Source organism: Paralichthys olivaceus, chromosome 14 (assembly GCF_024713975.1).
Source record: "Paralichthys olivaceus isolate ysfri-2021 chromosome 14, ASM2471397v2, whole genome shotgun sequence".
NCBI classification, from domain to species: domain Eukaryota; kingdom Metazoa; phylum Chordata; class Actinopteri; order Pleuronectiformes; family Paralichthyidae; genus Paralichthys; species Paralichthys olivaceus.
In genome coordinates this window covers 17463899-17490025 of record NC_091106.1, presented here as the reverse complement: position 1 = coordinate 17490025, position 26127 = coordinate 17463899, and the positions used below count along the sequence as shown (strand labels likewise).

At 40.1% G+C, this 26127-nt stretch overlaps 1 protein-coding gene across 4 annotated transcripts in view; it reads right to left on the bottom strand.

The window, feature by feature from the left end:
* rgs7a (regulator of G protein signaling 7a) overlaps positions 1-26127 on the bottom strand; it is a 44383-nt gene that overhangs the window by 9492 nt on the left and 8764 nt on the right. For all 4 annotated transcript variants that reach the window (XM_020096030.2, XM_020096024.2, XM_020096006.2 and 1 more), the window contains exons 3-4: positions 8985-9081; positions 5749-5799 (exon numbers count right to left, since the gene is read on the bottom strand). In XM_020096030.2, the coding sequence (XP_019951589.1) occupies positions 5749-5799; positions 8985-9081 (148 nt within the window). The remainder of the gene's footprint in view (positions 1-5748; positions 5800-8984; positions 9082-26127) is intronic.

Sequence of the window (26127 nt, the reverse complement as noted above, 5' to 3'; positions counted from 1 at the left end):
ATTATCCCGCCTTCGGCAGGAACTCATCAGTCAAATCACTCGCTGTAGTGCCCGGTCGGAATGAAAAACCTGCTTCCCTCGGGCGCTCCGCGGTACATGACTGTCCCTGATTTAAAACCATCAGATAATGAAAACAAGTAATCAGCTGCGTGTCTTGTCTGCTAGCAATTAGTCCCTGCTGCTCTCGACCTGTAGATGTCTGTAATTCATGTTTATGACGTCCTCACAATGCTTTATTAACTTTTGTTAAAATGAAGAATACAGGAGCGTTTGTTTACATGCTGTTCCATGTCCTCCTCTATTCCTGCCATGTATTTGATTATTTATTGGATGGTTTGTGGAAAGCCCAGGAGAGACTGGGAGTAAACTGGCCTAACACACTAATAGGCTCACACTAATAAGCTCAGTTCAAATGCTTGACATGCTCAAAATAGGCAGCGTTGTAAATGCTATAACTATGCATCCATAAAATATGCAACATCTGCTCTCTCACTCTCTCTCGCACACATACACAAACTGTGTGTGTGTGTGTGTGTGTGTGTGTGTGAGAGAGAGAGTGGTGAGAATGTGTGTGTATGTGTGTGCATGTGATAATAAATATAGATTGGCTTTTCCTTCACTACTGTCACATCTTTGTGAGGCCAGGGTGCTTGTGTGTGCATATGTATGGCTGGGGTCCATTTATTAATAAATTATGAGTCATAACTTATTCAAGCCTGTTTATAAACACATCCCCTCCTCCACCTACTGTACTATTTCTTACAGCAACATCCTTATCTATGTGGGACAGTGTTTTATGTTTATTAATATTAATACATATATTATATTTATGCGCATTAATGTATGTTACATTTACGTCAGAAAGCCAAAGGGATGAAGCTTCTGTCCATGAAAAACTCAAGAAGGAAATTCAAGAAGACAGACATTTAAAAAATGTTCATCCGTGGCCCTTTTTATTTATAATCCATTCAAATATTACATTTTCTGGATTGTTATCTCTGACAGGAAGGATTCCAGATGAAAGTAAAGTCAGCAGAGTATGAAAACTGACATCTGACAGAGATCGCTGTCTCCTGTTCTTCAACCACGGGGCTGATGTGCTCTGATGTTGTGTTTGAGCGTCGCTGTCACCTGTACTTCGTCCTGTCTCTCTGCTTTATGACAGAGAAGATTTTACATGTTTCTGATGGTTTTTTAAGGATGGATGTTGAATGTTAACGCCCAAATTTAATTTTTCTTATTTGCACTTTAGCAAATGAGCCAACACATATTACAAGACAGGTATTCATACCACAGATGTAATTTCAGTGAGTATTCAAATGCATACAGGTTGATGTGATGGAGAGATTTCTAAAGAAAGAATAATAATCCAAGATTGTGTCGTTGTATTTCTGGTATAGGAGTTTCTAAGGATCAAGTGGTGGAGTGGGAGTTTCAGGCTTTAACATATCGTAGGCTTTTCTATAAGCAGTACAGCTGACTAAACCTTGGACTGGAATTAGTCAAGTTGTGGAGAAGGGCCAGCCTCAGGGTCCGGGGGGAAAACACCCTTTGATTTCATCATATTAGCAGCTCGGTGCCAGAAACCCAACAGCCTGGAGGCCTGCCAAGTGGAGTGTGGGAGCCGGTCGAGCTTTTCTAAAGACGTGGAGGAGATGTAATAGTTTGATGATTTATGTTTGCACTGTTGAGGCGGTGACGAGTCTTTGTTTTAATTACAGATGAGAAGTAATTAAAAACATTGACTCAAGTGTAAGTGCAGATTTGAGGTATGCATGCTTTATGTGTGCTTTGAGCATTTCCATTTTATGCCATTATTACTATTATTATTATATTATTATCAATATTATATCATTATTATTGTTATCTCACAACCTCTTAATCTTGTGAATCTAAAGACCGGATATAAAGATGGACGATATGACAGCTCCCAAAAAGTGAAGCCAAAGCCTCTATACTGCAGCCTCGCCCCCTTGTGGCTGAAGAGAAGACAGTAGCATCGTACATATGAAATGTGAATCTGAACTGTTAGAGGACTGATAAAAGACGACTGACACGACTTCATATATCCGTGCTGTTCCTTTGAAGCGAGTTACCAACTTCATGCCAGCGGTGCAGTGATCTCAGGAGGCTGAAAAAGACCATGTGAAGTGCTCCACTGCAGCAGTGACTCATGAGGATCAGGAGGCTTAGATGGGGCTGCAGGAGGACACCAGGACCATTATGCGGAACAATGTGCACCCTCTCCCTGCTGTTCTGACGAGCCATATGTCCTCTGTCTGAGATCGTGCCACTGATCCCTGATGCTCCACAGAGCAGATCATAGGTGCTCTTCCAAGTGCCGTTCAAACCCTTGATAAAACTCTGGAGTGCTCTTCACCGACAGGTTGATGGATGCAGATTTTTGTTGATGTGCTGTTGTTGTGGGGGGAAATTGACTTTTATATTTTGTGCTTATTTAAACAGCTGGTGTTAAATCCCCCTTATGAATTTGAATCACAAAAAACTATTTAACATAACATTTACAAAATCAAAACAGTAATATATTCTTTTCAACTATTTTACTACTATTTCATGTAAGCTATGGTGATTATGGTGAGCGTTTCATTAATCTGTTATCTCTTCTCTTTCTCACACACACACACACACACACATAAAGGCAATAACTCCATCTCTTTTATCCATCAACATGTTGAAAGGTCAAATGAAACATCATCCTGAGGGAGAGAGATTTTATCAACCTCACAAATTTTACTTGGTGTAAAATTTGTAGGACCGAGCTTCAGATTCCATAAAAAGGGCCAGTGCTGTGTTCTTATCCTATGTGTGGTTCAGCTCAATATATTGAATTTTTCTCTCACGTAAACACAAACACACACACACACACACACACACACACACACACACACACACGTGACTGTCCTCCTTTCCTATATTTATGTTTTATTGTTAAGTGACCTCATGCGGCTGTAGAATATACAACGGGAACAGCGAAGTGACGTACAAGTGATGGAGTGTAGACCCTGGTGGTTCCGTAACCTTAACCGCATGCTTATTAGATGTTACTATGACGACCTGATACGTCAGCATCAAACACAGATGCTCACTCATGTGTACGCAGTTTCCGAGCTCCCTGTTGTCACAACCTACTATTACATGTGGCTAATAATGATCTGAATAGGATCAGTATTTTGCAGCAAAACCACAGTGATGCTACTTTATGTGTAGGATTTGCTTTTAAATTGAATTATTTGAGCATGTTTATTGTTATATTGATATGATATTATGATCTTTACATTAAAGAAACAGACCTGATGCATGTGTAAGAGCTTTGAAGCATCATAGAATTTATAACAGCAATAAAAGGCCATATTGACCAGCCCTACCCCTGCTGGGATTTATTTTCATGCAGGTGAAAGGTCAAAAGAGCTGGTGGAACTTATTGGATTTTTACAACCCTGCTGCTCTAATAAAATCATAATACAGCAAAGCTAATTCATAGTGTAAGTTACTCTGACAGAATCAGTCTTTAGTCCATTAACCTCTTTGACCCTTGGGCTGTTTTTGCTCCATTTCCACTCTGCTCGTTTACATGCTTGAGGCACCGCTACTATTCATCTCTTAGCGACAGTAGGCTCTCTAAACTGTGTCTTTATATAACTGTGTCTGTGAATAGTGCTGGCAGTTCTTATTTTCTCTGTTACAACAATTTAACAATAGTTAATTGAATTACTTTTGCTTGGCTCCAGCAAAATAACTGTGTGTCATCAGCATAATGTTGAACATTAAAATCATATTCTCTGATAATGTATAATAAAGGGAAGGTTGTAGATCATGTCATCCTGTGGCTCCTCATTCACGTTGATCTTCTCACTGTTTCTAATCCCTGTCTTGACTGAGTTGCGCTGTATTAGCATAGTAATTCATTAAATCTGCCTGCCAAACCAATTGTCTCTAGAAGAACAATGACTGATGATAATCTGTAATGGTCTGAATTGTAATGAAAGTATTAGGGTTAAGCGTAACAAGTGCAAAACCTCTTTCTAAAACATCCCCCTAAGACGTCATAAACTTTTGAGAACTTTACAGGCAGAAATTTGCATTCGGCTAATCAAATGCAGCATTGAATGAAAATAGGATTGGAGCACTGCAGAGATGCCAAATAGGACGATGATGGGTTCATCTGTAGTGCGGCGGTATATTATCTATGGCATGCATTTGGCAAAAACACTCTTAATCCCCAGTCAACTTTGATATAAACTCATCTGCCTTTATATAATAAACATGCTGCTACCGTGCTGTGAGCCAAATTAATTGCATTTCACTTGTTTTGTCAGGAGCTGCTCTGTGCAAGAAGTCACGTAGTTTTGCCCAACGCTGTGTTCACCACCGCAGGGCAATTGACAGCGTGTTTTGTTTGCAAAAAAAAATTGCACGGATAATAGAAAAACTCTTGAAGGACAGAGAACATCTGCTTGGGTAACAGACTCCTCACTGATATAAAACTGCAGATTTTGACAATTTTAATTGAGTGTAATTTAGAAATTGCAGGTGACACAAATAATAGCACTATAAATGCAAATTTGCTTGAGGGAATGACACACACACACAAACACACAGTCAGGCACGAACGCACACTCACACTCACAGAACGAGACAGGAAGATCCTTACATACAAATGGAACCACACAAAGGAGACTGAGTCAGCTAAGTGCACAATAGATAATGTCACCACTTCCAAACTGATTGTACAACAATGAGGGGCAAACACACACTAGAGCCGGCAAACACTGGATGAATGCACACACACACACACACACACACACACACACACATAAACACAGTAAACACAAAATAACGCAGTAAACACACACCTACAGAACCTTTGACATTGTTAACTGTGCTTCTTCATCACTGTCTGTAATGCGAGCAAGCAAACAGATTTTACTTTCCACATTTATCACGGTTCAACCTGCCCACTTTTAAGTTATTTTATGTGCAGTGAAAGGCTCAACTAATGATCTGGCGGCCGCCTCAAGACACTCTGGTTCTACTTCATCGCAGTGTAATGGAAAAAAGAAAGTGAGGAAAGAAAAGAGGAAAAATAAGAACAAGAATTGCACAGTCTGATGTAGCTCAAGGACACAAAAAGACAGATCAAAGAAAAAGCAGAGCTGTGGACATTTACATAGAAGCTTTCACAGGTTTCACAGAGACACAGAGGAGGGGGCGGTCTTTCTTCTAGCAGGAAATGTTAAGATATAACATCTGACTGTTCTTAAAACAAGTAGACCTGTGTTATATATCAACCTGGAGAAATCCCCAATTTGATTGGAGGTATGACAAAGGAAAAAACGCTGCTATCCAGTCGGATCATAATTATTCATTGTTGTTCTCTGCACATTCTGTCCCCAAAGCTGCAATCACACAGGGTCCCCAAGCGACCCAAGATAAAGGGAAAAGATCTGGTGGTGAAGACAACAACTCCCTTGATCCCACGCTGCTTCATGACATCATCAAACTAGGTCTTTTGTTATTGTTTTGATTGACAAACCCACAGCGCCTGAAGTTACATATTGTACATTTAGATTTAATTATGCAGAATTTACTGTCAGCAAATCCTTTGCACAGTTTATCAACAAATGTAGAGACTATGAAGTAAATGTTCCTGATCCCAGTGTTGAAGAGGCCAAATCAAATTTCAAACCATGAACTGTCCTACACATCAATACCGATCAGCTCTTTTACCTTGATCTTCGATGTCCAGATTCTTGATCATCCACTGAACAATATCAGAACCTGAAACGAGAGAAAGAACATAAATGTGAATCACCGAACAGCTGATGTATTCACGGTGGGCTGAAACATTTTTTGCATATATATGCAAATGAAAGGGAAAACAATGGCACTCTTAACTCTACCCACCACCCGTCATCATCACAATGCATACCAATTCCTCTCACCTTGCACCAAGTGGGTGGGTAATGGGCCATCCATTACCAAATATTATTTTCTGACATCCTCTCCAAGCCCGCTCTCTTTGGCTTAAGCCATTTAATATAAATGACCAGAGCGGTGCGAAGACATAATGAAGCGTCCATAGTTTAAGGTAACAACACAATGTGTATGATTCAGTCCCAGCACAGACATTGCAGTTGCCAAGTCTGTGCATCATGTTGGACATATCCAGCACTCACAAACAAAAGGTAAACGATGTAGACAAGACACTGCATCGTTGTTTAAAAATGAAATGTTGTCATCAAAAAGTATTTTAAGCAAAAGTCTAGACATGACTAGTAAATAACCTTTTTCCTATTTTCCATCTGAGAATGCAAGTTAATCATTTTTCACATCTCAGAAAAACAGTTTCCTCTGTCCCCCGGGTATTTTCACACCCCGCCACAACATGAGACTTTGGCACTTTGGCTAAATATATATCTTCCAAGTTACTATTACTGTCTGTCAGGCTGACAGGTGAAGGTGTGTAGAGGAGACAGAGCCACAGCGGACCGGGAAAAAAAGGTGTTCAATGGAGATATGAGGGTGCCTGTCCCTGTCTCTCTGACCATCAGGAGAACTGTCCGTCCGTTTGTGGTTTGTCTCTCCATTGCTCTGTCACTGTACCCACTTCCCTTTGCCCCCATAGACAGATGAGATTTTCCACGGGTTAACATAATTAATACAAACCCATTTTCACACTATCAAAGATGACCCACTTTCTAAAATAGAGCTTAAATGAGATGTGTAAATTAATCCTGTAACAAGGCGGTTCTCAGAATTGATTAATATCATGACCATAGATTGGTGTGTGTTCGTGTGTGTGTGTGTGTGTGTGTGTGTGTGTGTGTGTGTGTGTGTGTGTGTGTGTGTGTGTGTGTGTGTGCGTGTCTGTGTCTGTGTCTTATAATGTAACAATAACAAAAACAGAGCGACAAACATAAATCCTAATGATCCCAGTGATGGTACATATTGGATAATTGCTGCATCAAAGGGCAGCACATACAACTGCAAATGAATACTTGAAAATAAAATAGAGAGGGAGCATGAATAAAAGTCTGAAATGAATGAAAAGTACTTATAACATTTAGAGGTTGTTAAAGCAGTAGCAGAATCTTTTGAGTTGGAAAAATGGAAAAACAAATAGTCACAGAAACTGTAATAATGGCAATATAATGATGATGACATTATGTGACATTTGAGAATAAAAAAAAAAAAAAAAAAATATTAAATGTGAAGTTCAACTGACCTTTGTACTGTATTATATTTAAGTACTAACATAAAAAGAGAAGTAGACTTGCTTCTTAGCTGCATTTGTGTTTCTCTCTCAATACACAAACACCACAAAAGACACCAACAACACAACTGTATGAGTATGCACCATGTAGCTATTAACAGAATATGTCGGTGAGATATTCATGCAAAAACTTTCATGAGAGTCATATTTAGTAACTCTCAGAAAAAACCACATTTGCAACATTTTTAAAGAAAAACTACCCTGCGGGTGAAACCTGGGCACATCCACTCTGTAATTTGAGAGTCAGTGGTGTAACTGTAAGAGGAGAGAAATGGAAATTGTAGAAATCAATGTATTTTATTCAAATTTGTGAGTCTAATTGGTGCAGAGGAAAATCTAGTCGCAGAAACCTGCATGGGTAATATTGTGTTTTACCAAGTGGCAGTGTTCACAGAGAGGAAGCTACAAAGGGACTGTGTCCTTGTTCCTCAGAGACTACAGGGGAGTTGTGTGTTTGAGGGAGGGTTGAGTCCAACTATCACACTCCTGAAAAAATAATTATACCTTAAAAAACAATGCACATTTGTCTGACATTAAAGAAAATACACTGTGAACTGTGATGACTGTGTTTGCAATGTATTTTGTAGACACATAGAAGAGATACTACCATCTGTTGCATTCTGGAATGTTCGTGACCATGTCCATGTTTACTGCACTGATTCTAAAATGTCTGACCAAAAAGAGCTGATGTTACTTGTTCAGGTGTAAAATCATTAATCAATATTGTCTGATGCTGTTTGTTTTTTTAAAGACAAACTCACACTGTGTACTAGACTTGGCATCAATAAGTAAACAAAGAACTGAGCATCAGCTGCTCTTTGTTCGCCCAAAGCATTCGTCATTGTTCCACCAACGTCACTACAGCTAAAGTTAGCCATTTAAATCTATAATATGTGTGTTCATGCATTGGTGCCACTCACTGCCACTTGTCTGTTTTAATGTCCCAACCACCCATGTCAAAAAATCCAGGACGCGTCACTGGTTGTGACAAGCTATGCACTGTCCTTTATTAGCAGTGATAGCAAACAGCGGTGGTTGTGGGATTGTTGGTGTCCTGAGGGAAATGCATCCTGAGAGAAGTGCACGTTTGTGCACAGTTGACAGAAACAATACCTTTATGAAAATCCAAGAATTACATTAAGTATTTGGATTATTAATTCATAAGTAGACTTGTATAAATATTTAATAATTAAACTTTGATGCCACATTGATCTGTAGCTGTGGAATACACTATACATTGTTAAAAGCTCTAACTTGTATTAGCTGATAAAGGCTTTTAAAATGTTGCTGTAGTGCTGTAAGTTTAATACAGTAAGTGCATATAGAGCACTTACAGTGCATTGTTTATTTTTATATCCATATGCAGTAAAAAATAACAGTCTGGTTTTTAAATGCAGTGTTTAACTGAGCTCATCTCTTATAGAGTATCACTCCAGCATGAATCTTATCTATTAGGTTGCACAGCTCGAAAATCCAACATGATCCTCTTGACACCGGCACTGCCGAGATGAAATGGAAAAATGGACAACTCTCTAAATACTTTCAGCGTTTTGTATGGCATGAACAGTGTAGTTGGGTACTTAGTGTGTGGGAGAAGAGGAGAGGAGAAAGGAGAAGAGAAGAGAAGAGAAGAGAAGAGAAGAGAAGAGAAGAGAAGAGAAGAGAAGAGAAGAGAAGAGAAGAGACTTACCTGAAAAAACACTGGGGATCTTGGTAAGAAAACTTTTCACCGTTCGGATGGGGATGCCATTTTTCTCATCTTGCATGCGTGCTATTACCTCCTCCATCTGGACACACAGGGGGAGATAAAAAGGGGAGAGAGAGAAAGAGAGAGGGTGAGCTCTTTCCATGAACTTGCCTTAGAAAGTGAAGGTTGTGTGTGAGCAACTCAGAGAGACGCAAACAAATACAACAATTATGTCTCCAGAGGAAAGTGAGGCAAGTAAGTTGGTGACTAACAATGGCTGCTGTCAGATTTCTGCCTCTTTTTGACTAATCCTTGTGATTTGTGTCATTTATCACGGAAAACTGCCAGTAAGCTGCACTTATTGAGTTCTGCAGCACACAAATTGAATTTTGGAAGTCTAGCAATGAAGTTTCTAGTTATTATCCATTACAATATATTTGTGTCCCTAAACAGCCACACGTACACAATTTTGCAGAGCAGAGAAGAAAAATGTTTGTCACTCAAAAGTCAAAACACATTGCAGACACAAATGTTTCTTGTTCGGCTTTGACGAAGCTGTAAATTTGAACCAAAAGCTGCACGAAGCGATGACATGCATGGTCGGATAGACACGGAAAGGCACACATGCAAACACACAAACATTTGCGAGCGTCACTGGGACACAAATGTACTGGGAGTTGTCTCAAGGGCCTGGCAGAGCAACACAAGGCAGCCACGTTTCCAAGAACACACAGAAGGGAGCGAAGCAGAGAGCAGAGCATGGCCCCGATACAGTGCATCAGCCAGATCAGATGCCAAGAGATCTTCCCAAACTCTTCCCGCAGTGTAAAAATATACACATGGAAAATCTCTACGCAAAATTTAACTGCCTGGCAACCCACTTACATGGACAAACAAAACAGGCGTACAAAATGTTGAGTTAACTCTGTCTGCACACACAGAGAAATGACACAGCCAGTCAATTTAGCATTATTACAGAGATTAATTTGATCATGGGTACGAGCTGTCAGACTTAATTTGATAAAGGGAAATTGTTTTTCAGTGTTTTTGCTTCGAAATGAAAAGGTTGGTAAACAGTCTCATTAAACCCATTAAAGTCACAATATGTAGAATTAGAACATTTCTGACTGCTTCCTTTCATTGGTCGTGTTATTATGGTGGATGCTTCTGTAATCTGGGTGCTTGACCTTATTAATCTCTTAATCTCTTAAATGTTCCCTCAATAAACTCAAAATCTAAACTAAAATCTATTCTTAACACCACAGTGAATAGAAATAATAAATGGGAAATTGGTTTTCTGGCTGATTCATGAGTTCAAAGTTGTAAAATATATTGAATATGTTGCTCTACTACATCACCCATGTCTATAAAAAGTGAACCAATAAGAATGCATTCACTGAAGGTGAAATATGATAGTAAGATTTTAATTTGAACATGCTGACAGAAATATTAACATTGCATTACTTTATTCAGATTCAAGAAGTTGCAAAAAGTTCAATTAAACCCATCACTATTCAAAATAAATGGAAACAGACAAAGCTGCCATTTTACCACCATTTTTCACCTCTATGACAACTTGTCTTTTCCACAAAATATAGGCATTTACACAATATACGTAAACAAGCAGGGACCCTGGATGGATCCCTGAGGGACACCACATGAATGGGGTTGAAGAGAAAGGGTCAGTCCAGGATAACAAAGTGATTCCTACATGACTAAAGATATTACCACAGTAAAGTTGTACAATATGTTTCAGCCTCTTTATTTTAAAATGTTTCGCTTTTATCTAATTTCTCCAAACATATTTTGAATCATAAACATGTGTATGAAAGTTGTGACTGTGCACTGAACTGAAGTGTCATGTTGTTCTCACAAGTCTGACTTCGTGGATCACCACCTGCACATACAAACACGCACACACACAAACACACACGTCATCAGTGGATCTCATCTGGGAAAGGCAACACAAAATTTAAATACTGCCAGTTCCATTTCGTAACAAATGACGGTTTTGTGTGGGTGAAACTGAAACTCTGTGGCAAGAAGAAGTGGTGAAGAAGGAACAGTTCTGATTATGGAAAAAAAAAATAAAAAGCTGGGTTTGATATGTAAATCTGCGATTACTTGGGTTTGGCACTTTCATGAGCTGGTATGAAAGCTTTTAGCTATTCAAATACCCTGGAGCTAAAAATCATCCTAGTTAGTGATCGGAGCCCAATTGACAATGATGGAGCACAGGCAGCTGCTGTGAGAGCTGCTGGATGAGAGTTGAAAGGCCAAGAGGACTGAGAGAAACAGAGAGGAAAAACAAACAGATTTCAGAAATATACACTGAAATGTAAGAAGATTTAATGGGAGGCAGGTTGAAGGGTGCAGCTCAGACAGACTTAGAAGATTTGATCACATCATAATGGATAGAAGCTGTTGAACTTGAAGTGTTGACATTAGGCAGTTTAATATCAAACGTTTCAATCTTTCTTTGGTGTTCCTCAACAATTCAAGGTAAAGTGAAGCAAGAAGTCAGTGTTGAAATAATAACAAAACTCATCCCAGAATTAGAATCCCTCTATAATTCAGGCTGGTTTAAAAAGAAGCACAGAAAAGCAGAAATCTCCAGTGCTTGCGTGGCCTACTTTTATGTTCTGTGTGCATCTCTCCTTTTGTTGTTTTTCAAACATATGTCTCTAAATTAATCCTAATTGTGTTGAGCTCATCCCAGTTGAATAAGTATGGCTTATAACGCCAACCTCCTCTCTGCATCCAACTCTCTCTATCGTTCTCTGAGAGTCAGCTGGCACCGCGAGACACAGAGCAAACGAGGACAACAGCAACAGTGATCGATACTTCACACACTCTCTCCTATCTCTGCAAACCCTCACCGCCTACACACGGTGAAATGCCACCAGCGTGAATATTCGGGATCTAAAGCTCTTGAAGTCAGGATGCTCTCTGGCCTCATGTTGAGAGGAAGAGAGGAAAGTCGGTTCCCACAAGAGAGAGGGAGAGCAAGTCTCTCTCTCTCTCTCTCTCTCTCTCTCTCTCTCTCTCTCTCTCTTTCTCTCTCTCTCTCTCTCCCTCTCTCGCTTCCTCTCTTCTTCTCTGTCCCTCACCCACCCAGAGCCGTCTGACTGCATCTCTGCAGCCTCTTAAAAGATAAGAGTGAGTGTTTTGGCTGCACAGTGTGAATCATTGAATAATGATGGCACAGGACTCAGTACATATGAAGTGACTAACAGAAGCTCCGGATATCAGCACATACTGAGCTGCGGCGCATGGCTCCGAGCACTTCAAAGACAATCACAGAGGGCACTCAGGGTGCAATCACCATGTTCTGAAGCAACGTTTGGAGGAAAGTAACATTTCAAACAGGGTTTGTAAATCGATACTGGCCTCTTAGATTTCTTTTTAGGCATTGTTAAGTGCACCATAAGTCCACTTATTTGACAGGCTTTTTCTAGGAAAAGCGAGCCGATAAAAGGGCCAGTTATTTGAAAGCTTCTATCCTGAGCGCATCGGGAAGGTGGGAGGTTTTTAAGAGGGAATTACACACATTTTTTCAATATCCAAAGATAACCCCCAGAAGGATAATAAAAAAGGGAGGCTGGAAAACAGTTTTGCTGCCTTGGTAACAACAGTGGAAATGTTGAATAGGTTCACACGAGCACATTTTGTGACACTCAAAAGTGAATATTTGTGATATAATATAAGATCCTTCCCAACCGTAAAAATAAATAAACAAACATCGTGATTCGGCTTGAGAGCATTGATTTAGTTGGAGTTCAGTGATGCTACGATAAAGACCTTGGTGGGCTCTCTGATGCACGTGATGAAATGTGGCTCAATGTTGCAATTGAAAAACCTTTGACTTTTGAACTGAGCTGCTGCATTCAAGGCAGCAGGCGCTCGTTTGTTGATTGTGCTGCAAAATCTACAGGCTGCAGTTTCTGGTGTTGACTCAGATCTATATGATAGAACTAATTTCTCAGGATGCAATGAAGTCAAAACTTATTTTTCTGTATCAGAATAACATTACCTATGAGCTTTAAGTCTTTTAAGACAGACCAGAGTTTATTAGAGACTAAATAATCCATAATGATGCGCTTTCATAAAGAAAATTCTTGATATGACGCCCACTGACAAATCTTGGACGCCTGCACACTCTCTCAAATGCAGCGTGTCTTTTTGTTGCAATTTCATACAGAATTAATTCCAGTTTCTGTCTGTCTGTGTTGACAGACTAACTAACTGTGCTGCTGAGGAAATTAAAAGCTCCTATGTTCTCCATCTTCTCCTCCTCTCCCTTTCGCATCTTCCTCCCTCCTCTGCGCCTGTGTTGCCGGTGCTGTGATGGCTGTGTGCTACTGCATCGGATGTGCTGGGAGAACGGTATTACCTTGACAGTGTTATCTGAGGACAAGTGTGTCTACATGGGGAGAACACATATTCCTACCAACTCAACATCATACATTACAGAGGGAACGCAAATAACATCCACACACTCACTCAGTAAACAGAGCAGATATTCCCATCATTACAGGACACACAGAAAAACACAATCAGTCACATTACAAGCAGAGCAAGTGGCAGAATTCACCCACACACACAAAGCAGCACATAGTCTGAAAGCTTATGAACCGCGAAGGTGAGGATGATTATATCTTAAAATGTGCATCATCAAAATAGGTGTCTGGCTGCCTGAGGTGGTGCAGGGGAGGCTGAACAGAACCTGTGGCTACACATGGCAGCTCCGCCAGATAAAAACAGTCTTTGCAGTCAGTTGATCTCGGTTCCTTCTGAACAACAGACCCAGGCTCTGTGAACGAGGCAGAACCTGCGGTGGAGGCTGAGCGATAATATTTCCCACTTAATTTTTCACCTCAAAAAACAGCAGCGGTTTAACATAGAAATACAACATGCATCAGATCTGGGGTCAGTAATCAAATTTAATAGGATCAATACTATGATAACAAAAGCACTCAGAGGTCTGAAGCTGCATCAACGCACAGGAAAACACGATGTCATCACAAGATGAATCACACATGTCTTCAAGACATTCTGCTGCATTTGCATATGAAGCAAATCCAAAAACACGATGTTCTTAATGCCACACTTTGGGGGATAAGAGTGGGACACAAAACAGGCAACGCAACCTGTTTCTCATAGTCCCCCCCCCCCCGATGCAGCTTTTGATCGAGTTACTCACTTCTGCCCGATATTATTTTGTCTTTGATAGACAAGGTTCCCTGCCTCCCTGTCTACAGAGGTGACATATTCAAATGACTCCGTTCCTCTTCAGCGGTGACCTAGATTTAGGTGAGGAGGAGAAATCGCAGTGCTTGATGAACTCAAACTGCTGTAATTAGATTATCCGTTCTTATATAAGCTCTAAATCTCCGAAGACAGACAAGTGTTTATGAGCGGGTGAAAGACTTTCTCTTCTTCTCTGCCCATCATGAGATATTAAACACACACAAACAAGCAGATAATGAATGAACACTTTTCCTAGGCCCCACTCAGGAAAGTAGAGGTCAACTGCTCATTTACTACCAAACACAGGGGAGATAACGTGACCAGAGGCGTTCATACCACAATAGCCCTTTGTTAAACAAGAGCACTTTGCATGGGCATAGCTTGAGCTCTTATATACACATTAACACATTAATCGTATACGTGACAGCAGCTATAGAAACATGTCTGGCACTGTTTAGCAGCTTTTGAATAATTCAACAGGAGACATTTGTTCATCAATTATTGATTAAATAATTCAAATATTAAAAGAAAGTAAAATACGTTCCATTTTGAGCAGTAGGTACAATGCATGACAGACAAATCAGCCATCAGCTGAAGTAGAATATGGAAGGGTTATGTAAAAGCTGCATCTACAGGCTATTACACTGTGAATGATATTCAGTCCAAGATAAAGCTAATGATCAATTCTGGTGTATTGTCTGAAGGTCTGAGCCAAGGTTCTTGTCTAACATTGTTTAAATTTGATTTTGTACGTTTTTTGTTTAACATTGCAATTTATAGAGGAGACTTAAGACTTCTTTATGAAAGACATACGTCCTGTCGTCAAGACACCTTGAACCTTGGACATATGTGGGCTGCATCTACCCATACTTGACATTTATTGGTATGTGTCTGATGTTGTTGTGTTTCCAGTTGGTTTATTGTATTTGCCAACGTTTTAATAAACTCCACTGAACTTATTTTATTTAGTTTTTTCCTCCAGTTGTTATCTGTCTGGGCTCCTGAGTAAACCTTGGGTTCTGTATGAATGCTGAAATAGAGAATTAAAGTTCAAGAGTTATTATAACACGAATATGTGTTGAAGAATAATGTTCTTTTGACTTAATGCAATGTAGAATCATCCTGGGTAAGAGAGGCCCAAATGTTAGACAACCTTTACTAAGTGAAAGAGAATTGAAATAAATGTACAAAATTAATGAGACGAAATCTGAGTGGAGGCCAATTACCGAGATTAAAGGGATGTTTTCAAGTCATTGTTGTGAAAGTATTGTGGGTCATTAATATAACCAGTCTAACAAAAGTTTTCATACCCAGGATTTCACCCAAAAAAGGGTATTTTTGTATTTTAATTTAGTATCAATCTTCAATTTAATTATAAGCTGCATATAGTGCAGTAGAAATCCAACCCCAGGTCATAATAACACTCAACTCCAACCAACCAATTATATTACAGGACACTTATATTTGTGTGACAATAAACACTTTTGATAATAAAGAATAAAACACTGCATGTACTGCAGTCCTGTGCATACCTGCTGCACCAGTTAAAACATTAAACCTTTTCGCTCCACTAACTGGCTACCGTTCGCTGATATGAACACAAACACTGAAATACACACAAAGTTATTCAGACGTTCCAGGCTGCACCTGTAAAGCACTGCACCACTCGGGCATTGGAAATGAGAATTACCCTGCAGATAGGTGAGGGAAGTTACTGAGCTCACGCTGACAAGGTTGTTGAATAGATGCCATGAATCTTAAGTCTCTCCGAGGTTACCGCTTCCGAGTTACCACAGCAACACGGCCCGCGACCACTATCACAAGGACATCTTTGGCAGCCTGCCATCACTCATTCATAAGAGAGAAAGAAAAGAAGGTGGCTGTGGGGGTAGTGCGGAGGGGGAGGGGTCAGAGACAGGGCGGAGAGACAGAGGAAGATATTGTCTATAGGGGGTCAGAAGATGTGATTTTGTTTTCTCTTCTTTTTCCTTTGTTGCCGTCACGTAATACCTTCAGTTTACTTATAATCTAATCATTTGATCATTTATAGGCTGCACGATACACTGTGTGTGTGTGTGTGTGTGTGTGTGTGGCACATCAGAGTAATATTTATTATTGCTATGATTCCACGATATTATTTTGGGCTGCAGCAGAGTTAGTTATTGTCGACAAGAGAAAAGCGAGAGGCCAAAAAAATAGCAACTCTTCCTTTCGCCCTGGCAACAGATGGTCACGCTCTGTTTGCTTTGCTCACATTAAATCTTACATGAAACCGTCCCGATTTATATGCATCCTATGTCAAATGGATTTGTTTTTTCTTCCCTTAACACTCACGCCTGCTTATTTTTGCATTTTCCTCTCACTCTTTGTCTCTCTTCCCGGTTCACTTCCCTGAATTGTGGAGACGCTGACTTCTCACATGCAGGACGGACAGCAGTCTGTTTCACAGCGGGCCGGGATCATAGAGCATGAGCAGCAGATGTCCAGGTGACAACATTGCCTGCAGAGAAGGCAATTACTCCATCCAAACTCAATGTTGACTTCTTCATGCTGGAGGCAGACTCTGCAAACCAGTGATTAGCCGTTTAACAGCATCTGCAGTTCGGCACTTGATAAGGCTTTGCTGTCGGTTGTATTCATCGCCACAGTTCTGTCTCTGTGCACACAATCAAGCTCTATTGAGCCATCAGTCAAACGAGAGCATCTGTTTCTTGGAATGTCACTTCACAGTTTCACACTCCAGGATGTTCTCTCACTCGGCACATTTGTTCCCCCTGTCATCTTTGTTCTTCATAATGTGTCATTTGTAATAACATCGCATTCTGTATAAAGGAACCTGAGGAGGTAACATTCTTCTCTGCTATTTGCAGCTCTCGTCTTTGTCTTTGCCGTAAACTATGATTTTTTCAGATGAAAATGATTCCTCCATGGCGCCTCCTCTCTCATGCTTCACACCTAATATCATTAATGTGTTTCATAATGTACCAGTTGGTGGTGTACTGCTGGATCCATTATTTCAATAATGGAGGACTGTAATAGGAAAAGCCTGATGCCGCTGGAAAACACTCGTGCTCGTAGAAGCAGTTGCAGTATTATAATGAAGGACAGATGGTTGTCTTACTGCAGACGTTGGTTTATTTGGACAATTATGAATGTCGTTAACCATGATGCCTCCTCAGCTCTGAAATGATCCTCGAGGTGTGACTGAGAGCCTTGTAATGACTTGATCTCATTTGGTCTGATTTGCAATTGGATGAAAGTGAGACGGGTGTTTGCAGGAAACAGTTCAGTTCTTTCCTTCCCTCTTGTGTAAGTAACAATTCTACAACGTTAAAAAGTCCAAAGGTTTCGGTAGCGGGAGCTCTTCTCCACCACAGACTACACGGACGCTCATGTGATGCTGCGGTGGTAAAGCGATAACAGAAGCTTACATTTCCTACATGTGTTGGAAGTGGTTGACGGATCTGAACAGAGCGGTCCCAGCTGGGCCTAAAAGAGACAGGAGCTAAAAAAAAGTGTTTCAGTCAGAGGCTGAAAAGAGGAGCTGCAGCAGTTTGATGAAAGTGATGTGTTTTCTGAACATCAGACCGTGTAAATGTTTTCAAGTAATAAAACAAATGAAAATCATGAACCTGAATATGAGCAAAATATGCAGCATCTTGTGTCTCAAATAATAATCATGTCATACTTCAGTGATTTGAAATAAATGAAATCAACTTGAAACTTAAAACTGATTACTGGAATGTTCAAATCTGTAAAAACAGACAAAATGTTAGTTTACTGACAGCATGCTCTACTAAAACACATTGTTTCTGTCCTCAGTGTTTAATGAACGTGAATGTTTGTTTTCCCACAATTCTAAGTGATAAAATATTTTCAATTCCAGCATTTTAAAATCCATGTTTGGCTGCTCACAGTCTTCTAATGTCCTGCCTAATCTGACAGATTGCTGCACATCTTGACATGTTACCACCACCTGTAGAGCAGCAGAGAAGTGTATTATCATTGGCAGGAATGTGTGTCTCAGAGCACATGTACAAGATAAACTAAACGGGAACCTACTCATAGGGTACAGAACCTCAAATATGGCTAAATAAATACATCTGTAATAGTTTCTTTGGGATGTCAAGTAATGCACAAGAAAGTGTAAATATAAAGAAAAATGTAAAGCTACATGAATAAATGTACCTTATGGTGGTTGACGTTATTTGAATGTGCATCAGGTCCAGATGAGAAAATAATATCAAGTGAGAGGTTAAAAGTGCACAAATATGAAAACTATGGATTTTGAAAAATCCTCTACCTTTCAGAAGCCGACAATCCCGACAGCACACCCGCTGCACACAGCAGATTTACAGGCGTGCAGGGGTGAGGAAGTAGTTTGAGCTTCTTATTCAATCTCACTTCTTTCATTTTTCATTTCTTTTATTTGTCTTCAGATGTGGTTGGACAACACTTTATACCAACTAGTTCATTTTGAGCAAAATGACCTTTAGTCTCAGGCTCATAAATCATCTCTTCTGCTGTTTTCTTGAGTCTATTTTGTGAGATTAAAAGAATTGATCAAATACAGATGTGACAGAAGTCATAATGTTCTAATGTCACATTTCTTAAGGTTCTTCTGCCACAAGATTTCAGATGATGTTTGTGATTTTTCTGAAAGTCCCTAAACCCATAACAAATACATAAACGTCCTGCTGAAGGCAAAACACTGCATAATGTACGACTGGCCTCTAATTTATTAAAAACTGTGCGGCAGTGAATAACTGCAATAAAGCAGCAATAAAGACCGATCACAGCCTGGTGAGTGTTGCCTTTGTCTTATCAGGATTAGGAAAGATCAATGTTGATGTTTGACTAAAGCAGGGAGCTGTCAGTCATCTGTTGTTCCGCCGTCTTGATGTTTGTCTCAAGCTAATTCATGCATGTTCTCGCCAGACCACAATCAGCAAAGAGAATATCTGCATGACGATTAACAATCTTGTATTTGCAAGATTATTATTTTCACTTTGCAGTTATCTTATCAGTCATCATTCTCCTTTACAGCTCCAATATCATCAATTATCTTTTTATAAAACAGACTACTCGGTGGTTGGTGCTTCTTTATCTAATGATAAAAACTCATTGCTACAGAATTCCTGTACAGAAGCCGCAGTATTGTCATCTGGTTTGATGGGCAGATGGTATTAACACTATTTCATTCAAATGCTTTCCAGATGGTCGCCACAGATACTTCCACTGTGTTCTCCTTCACAGTGTTTTCATCAACTTCTGCAGCTTTTTAGAACACACAGCCTCTCTCCTCCACGCGTCCCCAGAGAATCATCATCCCCGGTGCATGGCTGCAGAAGGATGCTCAATATTTCCCCTGACTCCCCAACATCTCCCTCCCCCGGGGACGACCCTCTGCTATAGGCAGAAAGAGGCGAGCGTTGAATCATGGATGAGAGGTAAACAGCCGGCTATGCCTACTCCCCGGGAAGGAACAAAACAAAGCTCGGGCATTTATCCTCGTTTGACATTGCTGCGGTTAATGCAGTTCTTGTTTTGAATTTGCCAGCCAGTAGGTTTCTGTCACTTCATGTTTTGTGCAACCACAGAACGTTTTCACAAAAGTATCATAAAACTAGTGGAATTATTAGTCTTATTTTCTTATTCTTTTTCCAGTTAAACATCCATGTGATGACTTTTTCATAGTCACATACAAACTCATAATCTCTCTAGTCATCACTGTGTTGGACTCTGACATGATGCAAATAGTCTTTTATTTTAACAATAGACCCTTGAGGATTTTATATTCTAATATATGGTAAACTGAATGGAACTGACACAAACCGGAAGTGCTGTTCTCTGTTTCAACTGTTTTTGTTTTTCATAAATAATAAAAATGTTAAAACCTTGTTTGTGCAGCTGTGAATGTGTTTCTGTGATCAGAAGAACTGGACCATTTTACTGTTGTTTACTTGTCTAAAAACTGACTGCAGTTCTGATTTCTGTCTTTAGTTGATGCTGTGACTAAATAACTTTAAAACTATACTTCTACAATAATAAAGTAATGTAGATAAACTTATATTTTTTCACAATAAGGCAGAATTAGTCATTTGTATAGCAGTGGATCATGTCTACTTATGATTTGAGAGGGTTTGCATAGAGAAAAAAACTGACAGCGATGTTTTACTCATCCAACTCTGGCAAAGTTCAGTTTGTGCATTAAAGCAAATTTTGGCTCAGTTTGGGTTTGAGTGCAACTTCATAGACTGTGTCCCCAAGTGAGCATCCAAAGAAAACAACAAATATTCTTTAAATTACAATAAAACAATATGTGTACATATCCCTGACATGGTTTGTTAATCTTATGTGTCTTCTTCTTCTATGTGTTTTCTGTAGTAATATTGATATAACATACTGTAGTATTAACAGTAGTAATATTAGCAGTAGCCTACACTACTAACAGTATTAGTGTAATTAATGTAAGTGTAATTAATTAGAGTATTAATAGAAGGTTATAGTAACTGAAGATCAAATAAATGTTGATACTGATAAGTGATACTCTGATTGTATGTGTGTGTGTGTGTGTGTGTGTGTGTGTGTGTGTGTGTCAAGGTCAACAATTACAGGTTGGTAAGAGACAAATAAATGCTGTGCTTTCTTCTGATGTGACTCAGGGCATTGAATCCATGAAACCATGCACACACACACACACACACACACACACACACATCCTTTATTATTTCAGTTTCACTTTTGTCTTCATTGTTTGTTTTAATCCCTGCACTCAGTACTCTGTGGGTTTCTGATCCATGTTGGGACGATAATCAGTAAAAACGTCTTTATTCGTCTGTCTCCATCTGCAGCTGACTCTGTTTCGCAGACACTGATTTTTATTTCTAAATCTACTATAAACCGCTGCTGCTGCTGCTGCTGCTGCTGCTGCTGCTGCTGCTGCTGCTGGTGCTGGTGCTGGTGGAGGGATAGTGTTCCGAGGGCAAGGCCTCTCTCTCCCTCTCTCTCACTTTCACACTCTCTCTGTCTCTCTCACTCTCATCTTCTTGGTGGGCGGGCAGTGGGCGTGATGACTAAGCCAAGGTTGGCCATGTGCTAGAACATAATCCACTGAAAGCCAATGTCCCTCCTGCCCACCTACCATGATTTCATCACTCAAACAGCATGCAATCATAAATTAGCAGATAAAGGAGGAAGAAAGCTGCATCACTTTCAGATGTACTGTGCTAAAGTTTTCCATAAATTAAGTTTATCTAACTGCCAGTAAAGATTACTGAAAGGAGTATACATGCATGCTCTATTGATCAGTCATGCACCCGTTACATCCAATCTATAATTCAATTAGACTGATAAAGATTGGTTTTGAAATATCATACAGTGATTTCTACAGAGTGGTTTCCACAGGGGGATTTTTATTTAGGAGTTATAATGACCGTGCTCCAGTCTGGCCATTGAAATACTGTATCACCCCTATCGTTACTCCCTCATTAGGCAAAGACAGGGGCCAAACTGTCTGGTATTATGTTTAAGGAGTGTTATCATTCGGCACCAGAGAGCATGTTTACTTACACCAAACAGAGTAATGAGGAGGAAGAGGAGAAGGATGAGAGGAAAACAGAGAGGGAGGCTGAGTATGGAAACATAGATGCACTGGGAATAGAAAAGAAGGGAGGATGCTGTCTATTTTTAGGTCCAGATAACATGAGAGAGATGGGGCCTCACTCCTCTCTTCCTCCTCTCCATCCCCTCGTTTCCCACATTCCTCCTTGGCACGTGCAACAGACACTCAGGACGGCTTTGTGTGACCTGAATACCAATAAGAGAGAAGCAGCTGGGTACTGGCAGGCTGACATTCTTCTGTTTTCTCCTGTCTGCACAGCAGAGACAAGACAAGGACTGGGTGTCTGACAGGACACACACACACACACACACACACACGCACACATGCACACTTCAGAGGACACAACAGTCAGGATAGGCGATAAACCAATGAGGCCTGAGTGTTTGACGGAAGAGACACTTGAAGCGCGGAGCAGTGAAGATGATGGACGATTGTTGAACCTTTCAAAACATCCGTCAGCAGGTAGAAACCGTTAATGTGCTGATGCCTCATGCAGATAAGTGGAAAGCAACAGTAACACACTAAATGTGGTCAATTTGAAACTTTATTACCATTAAGGTCTATCTGAAGATTCTCAGTCATCCGGGTAATGGTGTCTTCCAAAGTTTTCCACTTACAAGAATCAACAGCCATTCACATCTTGACTCAGAGGACCCAAACGACCCACTTGCTGGTGGGGGGTGTTAACGACTTGCCTGATTAAAGCCCCTACGAGGAGTTTTAAACTGGTTATAAAACGGTCTTATTTTAATATTGCAGCCGCTTTATGGCCTACAACAGAATATTAAAAAAATTGGCTTTTTCTAAAAACTATTCTCAATGTCTTTCACCGGGACGGATTACCTGTGAGGTCAGAGAAACGGTTTATGACAGTCAGGTTGGAAAAGCCTATGTTTAGGCGGAGGGAGAGGAAAAAGACTCAAGCCAGGCTACATGCTGGGTTAACTCGAACAGACCATCCGAGTCTCTTACAAACAAGATGCATCTATAGTGACTTGGTATTGTCTCAGGTGGAATGTTCCATTTGCCCACAATAAGGGGGACGTAAGGATTTCTCAATGGTAATATAAAATATTGTTAGAAGATTGTTTTTTACTGACAAATGGGTTCATATTTTATGTATGTTCATCTTCGTATGAATATGTATTTTGATCTTTGAACATTTTTTTTTTAAATCTGGCGATTCAAATCATTTACATTCATCCTCACCCTGTCATCTCCTCTGTCACCTGCCCCAGTATACGAGCTCTTCCTGTACCACAGCTTTGCTGATATTGAAGCCAAGGGAATATCAACAAATCAAATCAGTCTGTTGCAAAGAATAGAGACCCTTCCCGCCATATCCTAATGTATTGTTAGAACCAAGCTTGCCTTCTTTTTACCACTGAGCTCTGGCTTAGATAACATATTTAATTCTTTGTCCAGCACAGGCATCAAGAAAGGGATGTGTGGTGGGTTTGTGTTATTGACTATTTACAATATCCACTCACTGATATACAGGCTGTACAGAGAATCTAATACACAGTATGTATTTATCACTGGTGAATAATGAAATTGTATCCATTAGTCAAGTAAAATTAAACAACAAGCAATAGTAAAAGGTGTGAAATGAGTAAAAGTACTACTTCAACATTGCATTAGCATCTTATAAACTATAATTTAACACCTGAACATGACGCTTTGGATTCTGATGTTGAATCTATAATAATACAACTCAATAAGTAATTAGTGCCTCCACTGAAGGAGTGTTTACATCATCAGTTATTGGTGATTTATTGATTAATTGATTATTTGACTCAAGAATCAAAGAACTGTGAAAATGCCCTTTACAATTTCCAGCCCCCTGTTATCAAGTCTCTTGTTTGGTCCGACCAGTGGTCTAAAACCCAAAGAAATTAAATTCACATTCATGTTAAGGTGAGTAAAATCTGCAATTGGTCACATTTAAGAAGCTGGTTTCATCAAATGTTTGGCATTGTAGTTTAAAGCCTGATTTAAAAACTTAAAAAAGGATATTTATTGGATATCCACTATCCACTCAAATAAATCTTTATATCTTTAGCATTGACATATCAAGTAGCAATACAGTGAAAGAAATTGAAAGAAGATTCATTTCGTAAGTCTGGTGATTCAGAGTTTTACATCCTTTTATTTGTGTAGTTAGAAAATAAATGTTCTGGTGACAGATGCATAAACTCAGCCACTGCACTCACCAGATGGAGCAGCCCCCTTAAAAGTGTGTAAATGTTTGCTCACTCATACACAGTGACACGCACAGAAACACAGAACACACACATGTACACACATTCTGCTGCTCAGCTCGGGCTGTGTCGGACACATTCTTGAAGTGTTTGAGATAATGGCACTTGACAGGCTGCTGGTGTGGTTGTCATGGGGATCCTGATAAAACAGCCACCAGCCAGCGCAGCACAAACATAATGGAGGGCAGGAGAAAGCACAACCATTCTGGACATGATCGTCCACATGCAGGAATGTCATCTCTCAATCAGCAAATCAGACACTATTGTTTGTCAGTGTTTGGGAAACAAGAAAATAATGGCCACCAAGGTGAGGAATTTAAATAAAATCAGTGGGGGTTTTTTTTAAAGATATTGGCATTATTCTTGAAAGAGCATTTGTAGCATTGTTTAAGGTCCATTTTAAACATGAGAGGAGTCATGCTCGCAGCTTTGTTCACCGCTTATTGTTAACATACAAACAGGTATAAAGAACCATGGACAGCTGAGGCTGATGGGAATCTTATTAGTTTTGCAGCTGTTTTGTCATAAAGTATTAAAGAAATTAAAGTGTTTGAACTGATGATTAAAATTAAATCAGAGGAATCGCACTTCATCCTCTGTAGATCATGAACAACTCCTCAAACTTTCACAGCAATTGAGATATTTTAGTCTAGATAAAAGTAGTATTGCCGCCAACGTGCCTAAAAACAGCTCTTATCATAACAACAAGCATTCGAATAGAATTGAAAATTAAAATGCGTTTCCATTGCCAATATACAAGAATAGCAGGGATTAATCATCTTGTTTACATAGCGGGCCCAGACAAGAAAAACAGAACTCGATTTCATCTAATGAGGCCAATTTTTCTCCACACAGATCCAAATTTACATCCATCAAATGTTTCAATAAATTGAAATAACACAGGCTGCTTAGCGTTTGCTTTCAGATTGCATAAGTAATTCTTAAACCCCACATTTTAAATCTTTATCTGCGTCCCAGCATAAGAACAGATATCATCTTTATTTATGTATGTAGAATGTATATTGTGATATTTATTTATTTAAAGTTTGCTTGACTTGAAGCCCATTATTAGGGAACTCTGCTGAAGCATTACTGTTTAATATAGGTGCACTCATGTATACAGCCAGGCTATTTAAGCTGCATACATTTTCTTTACGGCTGGAATCGTTATATTGAAACCCTCGGCAGTGAAAGGCACAAGACGAGAAGAGGAGGCAGCAGCCGGTTCAGTCAAGATGGCGCCCGAGGTTTATAGACCAGGCTTGTACTGTGGATGGCTGAGCTTGCTAAGCTGAACTAATGGTGTGAAGCTGTGAGCCTCAGTGGGCTGCAGGTGGAAGCAGCTCAGAACACGGCAACCATCAAGCTGAGCATGTGTGTGTGTGTGTGTGAGAATGCCTGTCAGCCACAGCAATAAGGTGAGAGGTCACAGTTTTTTTAAAAAGGTGTGTCTGTCTGTTTGGCAGATGAAGACGTGCCTGTGTTTGATTTTTATTATTTAATCGGAATTGGATTCGTGCAACGGCACTAAGTCATGGCAGGCTAATCACTGAGACGTGATTGCTTCTGGGAGAGCGGCTCCTTGTTGTGAGGAGAGAGGTGCCTAGCTGCAGCGGGACCATCAGGCCGGCACTCTCAGTTACAGTTACAGTCAATTTGGATAGAAAATGCCACATCCAATGGTTGTTTGTTTAGAGAGGGAGAGAGTTCCCAATAAAGCAATGAGTCACAAGTGAATCATTTCATACAGGAGGAGCGATGACTGTGCTCCAGCAGGGTCTAAATACATTCCTCTCCTGTGATGATAAAAGCTGACTGGAGTGGCATGGGCTCTGACTAGTGCTCTAATGACTTCAAAGAGAGGCAAGCGATGTGAGAGGAGGGGACAGAGACACAGAGATGGAGGGATGCTTCACTGGTACCAAACACAGAGGAGGAGGAGGAGGCGGCTGGGGCAGGGGGTGGGGGGGCGTAGAAAGAGAGTGCACATGTGTCAGGGTGCGTGCAAGCG